Source organism: Microchirus variegatus (assembly GCF_963457635.1).
Source record: "Microchirus variegatus genome assembly, chromosome: 9".
Taxonomy (NCBI): Eukaryota; Metazoa; Chordata; class Actinopteri; order Pleuronectiformes; family Soleidae; genus Microchirus; species Microchirus variegatus.
This window is the reverse complement of record NC_139810.1, coordinates 3,860,280-3,869,547: the sequence shown is the minus strand read 5'-3', so window position 1 is coordinate 3,869,547 and position 9,268 is coordinate 3,860,280. Positions and strand designations below refer to the sequence as shown.

Below are 9,268 nucleotides of genomic sequence, written 5' to 3'. Positions count from 1 at the left end.
CAAAAGATTCAGCTAATAAAATCCATGTCTAAGTCTACGATATCTGAAGAACATGTTCACGTCTTTATCTTCACTGTTAGACAGACTTTTCCAACAGGAAACTGAAGTTTGTAAACCACTCACTCTCCCACACCAAAGTCCATAGAGAAAATCAGTGATTTTAACATCACAGCACACAGGAGTTGTTGATCCACTGCTGCCTCCATCACTAAGTTCAAATGTCTTATTTTGTCACGTCTGCATTTGAAATCCTGCGTTCAGATTGACCTCAGTGACACAAAGTGACCACACGAGGCAGCAGTAGACCAGCAGCTCCTGTGTCCCCACGAGCTAAAATCACTGATTTTCTCTATGGACTTTGGTGTGGGAGAGTGAGTGGTTTACGGCGTGAAAATGTTCTTAAGCTATCGTAGACATGGTTTTTATGAGCCGAGTCTTTAGTGAAGTGGTTTAAATCTGTTTCCTTGTCTCAGGCTGACAGTCAGCAACAGGGGGCGCTCACAGCACAGTCACGTCGACGAGTCGGATGTTTTTCTCCAACGTCGTAATAAACTTTGTCGTCTTCTCCCCGTTTGTCGTAAATTAAAGTACGTCTGCGTCTCGTCTTCATCATCTGTCTCAGGTGCGACAAACCACAAACCCAGAAACGTCGTCTTCTGTCATCACGTCGTTCAAACATTAGAGCAGGAACGTGAGGAGAATGTTCCAACGCTAAGTCCCGACGCAAACTCTCCTACTTTTTTACAGCCGCGGCCTCTCTAATCTCTACTCATTAAACCTCACTTCCTGCACAGACAGGAAGTTGCAGGGTTGACTCTGTGTCCTCAGAAGAATGTCAAACAAATGGACTGGAGAGAGAAAGATGGAGGAGGAGCCAAGAAACTGGCCAGTTAATAAACACTAAAGACGGACGAGACGATGAGATGATTGATTTATGCAGCAGGAAATGATGGACAACCCCCCCCCCCCCATATCCCCCATCCCCCATGGCTCTAGCTGGAGACGGACAAGATGGCCGACGTGTCTTTCGCCTTGTCGAATAAGATTGACGTCTCGTCGGCCGCCGTCAGTTTGATGTGGGCGGAGCCCGGCGATCCCTGAGCGGTGTCGGGCTGACACTCCTGACAACAACAGCAGCAGCAGTCCATGAAGGCCTGACCCAGAGTCTGAAACACAGAGAGACGCAGGACAAGAAGAAGAAGAGCGTTAGAGTCTGACTGTCGAGACCTGCGAGGAATGGTACGTTCCTCAGAGTCAGGCCTGGGAATGACGAGTGTCCTCAAACCTTCGCACAGTCGATAGCCGTTCTTAGCATTAAAGAAAAATTTACTTAAGAACATGTCCACGTCTTTATCTTTACTGTTAGACAGAATTTTCCAACGGGAAACTGACATTTGTAAACCACTCACTCTCCCACACCAAAGTCCATAGAGAAAATCTGAGATTTTAGCTCACGGAGACACAGGAGCTGCTGGTCTACTGCCGCCTCGTGTGGTCACTTTGTGTCACTGAGGTCAACCTGAGCGCAGGATTTTAAATGCGGACGTGACAAAATAAGACATTTGAACTTAGTGATGGAGGCAGCAGTGGATCAACAACTCCTGTGAACTGTGATGTTCAAATCTAATATCTAGTTGAACAGTGAGATAAAGACGTGAACAACTTATTACGTTATTACGAGTCTTTAGTGAAGTGGCTAAAATCTGTTTTTCCACAAATCATTTTGTCATAGCGAATATGAACTCTCAGTGATGCCACCTACCTTACAGAGACAGAGCAGCAGAACCGGTGTCGCCGCCGCCTTGAAGAACAACAGGAAGTGATGTAACAGAGCCAACATGGCAGCCATGTCCTCAGACAGGACGATGTGCGTGTAGGCCAGCGTGATGTTGCACACGTGTTCAGGCAGCGCGCAGACGCCGTACACCACGGCCAACGCCAGCAGCGCGCAGTTCCGCTGCCGCTCCACGGCCTGGTGCTCCTGGCGCTTCTGATTGGACGAGCGGTCGTCGTGGTCGCGCTGCTGCTTTTTGGCCGAGCTGTAGTCGCTGTTGACGTTGCGAGTGGCCATTTGGCAGAGGAGGGTGAAGAGGACGGGCAGACAGAAGTAGCAGCCAAAACACCACCACATACGGCCCTGAAACAATTCATCCGATTACTTTACCGGGAAACAGTAGTGGGACTTTTTTTCTCTTTTTATCGTATGTTGCGTTGCCGTCAGGGATTCACAAAGTACCTGTACCTGCAATCGCGATTTCTGCGAATTAGCATCAGTTGGGTGTTTGCGATGCAAGTCCCTCAAATTCGCGACATGCGCTTTATATTTAAGTAATAGATTAATTTTGCATCACAATCATGAATTGTAATCGTGAACTAAATAACGTTCCATGTCAACACTGACCCTTTTATTTTGAAATTCCGTGAAATATTTGACGACCATATCGCGAGGTGACATCTTTTTAAACTCAAAACAAGACGTCACAAAGCGATATTGTCACGATATTTAAGTCACGATACGATATTGCAAAAACAAATATTGGGATACACCCACACAACAGCTTTAGTAACAGTGAGCACTTGGCACCATCTAGTGGACGGAAACATCAGTTGTTGTTTTTGTATGCTCATCCACAAAATGTTTATTTGTAACGTCAGTTTAAACATTTTACGCTATAAACACAATTGATACTTGCAAAATATCGCGAGTTTGCAATGCTCACCTCAAATGAATAGTTGCTCCCCCCAAAAAATGTTTTTCACTTGCCTGGCCCCCTACTGACCAGACTAGATCCTCGGTGACCCCAAGGTCAGTTTGAGGCGCTGAAAAATGCTTTATTGATGATTTATTTTTACTTTTTACCAGGGGAAAAGTAACTTAAAATGATCGTCAAGTGTGCGTTTGTAAAGTCTTACTCTGTTTTTAGACACAATGACATTCATGAAACATTTATTTTATTTGACAAAGTTAAGGACACGATCGTTTTATGTCAAGTTTCCCTCAATTTCCCCCCTTAACTGCCGCTCAGGAAGCTGTGAATCTGGATGCTAACTTCGGCGTCGTTACAGTATCCATCATTATTGAAAATCAGACTTTTCCTGCCAACATGGCGGAGTAAACAAACTTTTTTGCATCTTAAGCACCTGCTTCAAGCTACCGGGGCTGTATCAGCTCCACACCAGAGCTGTTCCAGTTTTTGCGACATTAGCTACACTTAAAAATACCTCAAACCTCGCGGAAAACAAATTGTAAAGATCTCTGCGCCCCCTACTGGTATAGAGCTGGAGTGACTCACCTGGTGGTACCTGAGCAACAGGGAGTGGAGGGAGTCCGGGAGGTAGAGGGTCAACGGCGAGGAGAGGGTGATGGAGCAGGAGTCAATCAGGCGGCCACTGGAGGGCGACACCGCCTGGCCGTGCTGCCACAGGAAGATCTCGGGGCTGGAGAGCAGCAGAGCGGACGACCACACCAGCAGCAGCTTCAGCAGCACCGAGCGGCAGCGCTCCACGCGCCGAGCCTTCGGCTGCGACGAGGAGGTGGCGGCGTGGAAACGGGCGATGCCCAGAGCGCAGAGCGTGAAGGTGGTGATGCCCAGAGACACGACCTGCACAGACGACGACGTCGAAGAAGAAGAAGAAGAAGAAGAAGAAGAAGAAGAATGCGACGTCAGTGAGGAAATCTGCGACTTTGTGTCTCAAACTGGCAACATTCACCGAACTGAACAGATCATGCTACAATTTAATCGTCTCTGGTACGTTCTCTTGAGCAAGACGCCCAGATATCAGCCAGGATGCGCTTAACTTAACTTAACTTAACTTAACTTAACTTAACTTAACTTAACTTAACTTAACTTAACTTAACTTAACTTTACTTTACTTTACTTTACTTTACTTTACTTTACTTTACTTTACTTTACTTTACTTTACTTTACTTTACTTTACGTTAAAGTGCTCATGATTAAATGATTCAATTCCTTGCTTAACCCTCAATCTCAAAAATGCTCCCTCTAGTGCAAGTGCTGTCCCGATTCTCAGAAAAATTAAGTTGAGGGGCAAGTTTAAGGGCTGTATCGCCCTCAATATTGAGATTTTCCGAGACCACCCTTGGGAACAAGGGCTACCCAGAATGCATTGCGTGTTTTGCCATAACAAAGATGGCGCCGAAAGAAGTGAAACGAGTACGCTACAAATGAAGTATTTTCTTTGTTAATAGAGATATAAAAATGATGAAAACCATTGTATTATCTTAGTTTAGGCCCATTTTATGGATTACTGACGTCATTGTTGCGTAACATTTATTTTTATTCTACAATCTTTTGTCAATAGCCGGCCGGTGCGGACAAGCGATCGTTTGCTATGGTTTACTTTTCAATAAGCCGTGGTGTGTGGTAACTGTCAGCTGAATATGTTCGTGGTTGTGGTATTTGTATGAGTATCATCTTATAACTAACTGACAACCTAATAACTTGACTGACAAACGGATCGTAATAAATAATCCTGACGTAAAGGTGTTCTTCTTCTTCTTCTTTTTTGGAGTTGACAGACTGGACGCAGCTTTTGCGTCATTCTGCCCCCTACAGTCTGAAGACGTACCTGCATTTAAGGGGTGTCCCATTTCTAAGTGACAAAATAACCCTCAACACTTGGTTTTGAGGCCAGTTAAGATTAAGGGTTGAGCTTCAGGGTTGATAGGAATTGGAATTGGCCAATAGTCCGTCATTAGGTTGATTAATTAGAACGTTGGACACGAGGTGGGTGTAGTGGTTAGCATGTTGGCCTTTGCAGCAAGAAGACCTGGGCTCGCACCTGGATGGAAGAAGGTCTTTCTGCAGGAGTTTGCATGTTCTCCACTCAGAGTGGGTTTTCTCCAGGTTCTCTGGTTTCCTCCCACAGTATAAAAAGTACTAATCCCCAAGAGATGAGGGATAAGGTCAACTGGACACTCTGAAGTGACTGTAGACGTGAGAGAGAGATTGGATGGTTGTTTGTCTCTATGTGGCCTTGGTGCCCCTCATGTGGAGGATAAAGCAGTAGAAGATGAATTAATGAATGAATGGTTAGAAAATGTGCAGTAAATATGATGAAAAAATAGGTTTTTCAGTTGGTCGTCTGTAGTCGATTACTTTCTCTTGATTGGTCCATAAAACTTCAACACATTTTCATCCCTTCATGGGTGTTCTGATTTACACTATTTTAATGACCAAATTAACAAATAAAAGAACTGAACACATGAACCACTAGATGGCGGCAGACCAGCGTGGCCTCGACAGCCCTGCAGTGAGTAGTGTGTGTTGAATAACATTGATATTCAACTGTATTTGATTGTTTTAGCCAAAGATTATGATACAATATATTATATAACGATTAAATTTAACTTCACAACCTGAACCTTTTTTGTAGTACACATGCCAGGCCTGTGTGTGGCACTGTGACGCTGCTTTCCCACGACATCACGATTATATAAAACTTGCTCTGTTCATGTGATATGTGACAGAAATACTGGAAGTGTTGCAACAAAAAACAGAAGTGGGAACCCATCCAGGGTTGCACCTTTAACTTAATTAACTGCATACTTAATCCTCTAGCTCCACCCTCTGGTCTGGAGGCCCCCCAGTAAACTCAACTTAGGCTACATTCACACCAGCCCTTCTTGATCAAACCCTAGTTCGTTTGCTCAGAAAGTCCGGTTTGTTTGGGTAGGTGTGAATGTGCAACCGAACTCTGATGCGCATCAAAGCAGCGATAGCACTCAGTTTTCGCTTTAAAGGTGCATTATGTAATAAATCTGAAGCAACTGGCCATAAAATCCTCCTAATATGTCACAGAGACTCAGGAATAATGTTCATATAACAAACTGAACTCACCAACAACAACAGTACAGCCAAAATATTTGCATTAAAAAAATATTTTGCAGACTGCAAATCATGTTTATGTTTTGAAATCATGTTTTGGCATGTGGCGCCACCTACCGCCGTCTACCAATCATTGCAGTCAGTAGAGTCTTAGCTGCTGAGCAACCACGGGTTGCCAGTTACGTTAGAAAACGAAACTTAAAAGACCTCAGTATTTTAAATTTGAATGTAGTAACCGTTTTTGGCCACATTCTTACATATGGCACCTTTAAGCTAACCAAATGCAGGAAGCGAACTACAAGGGCATTATGGGTAAACACAGCCAAAACTTACACATACATAATTTGCCCTAGCGGAGACTATAAGGTGTAAGACCGAATTGTAAAAGGAGCAGTTTTATTCCCTCCCACCTCAACACAAGCTCCACCCACCTCCATATAAGGCACCATGCGGCAGGTGATGTCACCCAGGATCCTCCTGTGGGTGAGGTGATTCAGGACGACCACAGGGAGGCAGAACACCAGAACCAGGAAGTCCCAGAACGCCATGCTGGCCAGCAGGTAGTTCCAGGCCGACCTCATGTAGTAGTTGTTCCAGACGACGCACATCACCACCATGTTCCCGACCACGCCCACCGCCAGCACCAGCCCCGCCGCGAGGAGCACGGCGTACGTTACGTACGGACTCTCCACCACTGGGCTGAACGGGTTGAAGAATCTCACGGCGTCATTGTTGGAGGTGGAAGTGTTTCCACGGAGACCGTCGTCATTGACGCCAACGCCGTCGCCCCCTGCTGCTACGCTCGTCGCGTTGTTGAAGGCGGTGACCTGCGGCGTCGTCACAAAGTCGTTCTCAAACGACTGTCCGAACGTGGACTGTTGCTCGTCCTCGTCGGTGCTGCGGGCCAGACGGTGGCGCTGTTCCGCGTCCAAGTCCAGCAGCTCGGTGAGGAGGCTTTGGTCAGAGGTGCCGTCCTGAACTTTGACCCGCTCGCTCCAAAGAGGAGGCGAGGGCTTGTCCATGGCGTTTCCCCGACCGTCGAGTTTCCCGACGCTCTTCGCTTGCGTACACAGCAGCGGCAGGAGGAGACACGACCACAGGACAACAGGCGGAGACATGACGCAGGCTTTTCACGTTTGAATTCAAATCAGGTGTCGGATTAAAATTCCCAAAGATTTTCCCCCAACTTTTTCCCAAAACAGGAGAGTGAGGAGCTAATCTGAAACGCAAAAAAGATAGTCAAACATTTGTTGACGATTCCTAACTTTTCCAGATTTTTAATGCACTTGTAGTCCGGAGGAGAACTTCTCTTCTCTTCTCTTCTCTTCTCTTGTCTTCTCTCTTTTAAACTCCTGGCGTTCCTAACCTTCTCGCTCCGAAGCTCTTGGCGTCTCTGTTGTCTCCGTTGTCTCCGTCCATCAGTAATCCTCTCAGGTGTGTGGTGCTGGAGCTCCAGCAGCAGCAGGAGGAGGAGGAGGAAGAGGAGGGGCAGGTGTCAGGCTGAAGTGTCCCACTCAGAGCTGCTGTTTGTGGGCAGCGATCTGCAGAGACTCTGGGCGTCCTGGAGCTCTGAGGGTTTGTGCTCTGGGAACGAGACTCTTTCTCTGCTCTCTCGCTCTCTCTCTCTCTCTCTCTCTGTTGTATGGAGGCTTTGTGAGGACACACACACACACACACACACACATACAAACAAGTTTGGCACAAACACAGAGACTCACACATTTGTCTGCTCAATCATTCATGTTCACTTTCTCTCTCTCCCTCTCTTTTCATGCACACACACACATTCATGTCTTTCTCTAGTCGTGAGGACACGCATCATTATGATGTATTCCCTAATCTGTCTGTCTATCTAAGCTAGCGAGCTAAGCTAACTATCTATCTAAGCCAGGGGTGTCGAACTCATTTTCCCCGAGGGCCACGTCAGCATAACGGTCACCCTCAAAGGGCCAGATGTCACTGTAAGACAGAATAAATGTAACTAAATGTAAACGCACCCTCAGAAAAAGGCTAGTTTGCCTTTTAATTCTCTCTTTTTCTTGAAGACTAACCTTTGCATACTTGGCTCCGTGTTTGGTGTCAAAATGCCGACGTAGATCGTACTTGACACCGCCTCGTAACACAAAAGACATACCGTTTTTTCTCCTTGAAGCACAAACATGTATTCGCCTTCCCATCTTGAAACTACCTTCCATCTGCATCAATCTTTATCTTCCTAGTGGCGGGCAGCCATCAGTTCACAGGTAACAAAATCGCCATGCATTGTGGGAAATGTAGTGTATGGTCAACACACGCCTTAACCCATTGACGCCGGGAGAGCGGCTGCGCGTTATCGGGGTTCCTCGCGACATTGTTTTGAAATTTCTTCGCGCGAACATGGAGGACTTTGACAGCGGAGAGATTTCTGAAGGCAGTGACTTTGAGGAGTTTCTCGTCTTCAATGACATCATCGCTGATAAATTCGAACGCGCTGAACAAATCGACCGGGATTTATGGTTAAGACGTAATTACGTTTGAAGACGACGAGGTCGGCGATAACGACGATAACTACCACCGCAATCGACGGAGTGTTTACAACCGCGCACCAGGGGTGACAGTGGATTTACCTGCAGATGCCACAGCGCTGTAAACACCATCACAGTCACATGTGAAGCAGACTGTTACAGTCATTACATGATGTTCTTGTTCTTCACACTCCATCAGGACTAAATCAAGGCACTGACACAAGTTGATATTACTTTATTTTCTTACTGTTTTTCAATTGGAAATAGTTATTCACTTTAATTTTTCAGTTTTGTATCTAAATAAACTAAATTTCACAGGAAAGCCACAGGTGTGAGCTCTCAAATACTTTTTGAATTGTGTTCCTATATCTGCTACAGAGGCTGAGAAATCAGTCATTTCATTTAGTCGGCATTGAAGCTCAGGTTTTAGAGACATTTTTTTAGGCGCTTCAGGTCTTAATGGGTTAAAGCAGCATAGACCTAGCAGGCCACATAAAATGATATGGCGGGCCACATCTGGCCCCCCGGGCCTCGAGTTTGACACATGTGATCTATCTATCTATCTATCTATCTATCTATCTATCTATCTATCTATCTATCTATCTATCTATCTATCTATCTATCTATCTATCTATCTATCTATCTATCTATCTATCTATCTATCTATCTATCTATCTATCTATCTATCTATCTATCTATCTATATGGATGTAATGAATCGTGTGTTTGGCAGTGGCAGAGAACATTTGGCAAGTTTTGAGTTTGAGTATTTTTTATGTATTTATTTATTTATTGACATACTCAACTCTGCTGCTCAAGCCACACATGCTATGTTTTCCAACTGTAGAAGTTTTATTACCAAGAAGCAACAAAAAAATAATCCACCACACACAAATGTCCGATGTTCATTTATGGG

The 9,268-nt window shown here is 45.3% G+C and overlaps 1 protein-coding gene across 1 annotated transcript; it reads right to left on the bottom strand.

Annotated features, from left to right (window-relative positions):
* Nucleotides 1–992: 992 nt before the first annotated feature.
* gpr37l1b (G protein-coupled receptor 37 like 1b) lies at nt 993–6,967 on the bottom strand (the record flags this gene model as incomplete). Its single annotated transcript, XM_083894804.1, has 4 exons — nt 993–1,166; nt 1,763–2,137; nt 3,294–3,602; nt 6,281–6,967. 4 exons carry the CDS (start codon nt 6,965–6,967, stop codon nt 993–995), a joined length of 1,545 nt encoding a protein of 514 aa, XP_083750930.1.
* Between the last annotated feature and the right edge of the window lie 2,301 nt (nt 6,968–9,268).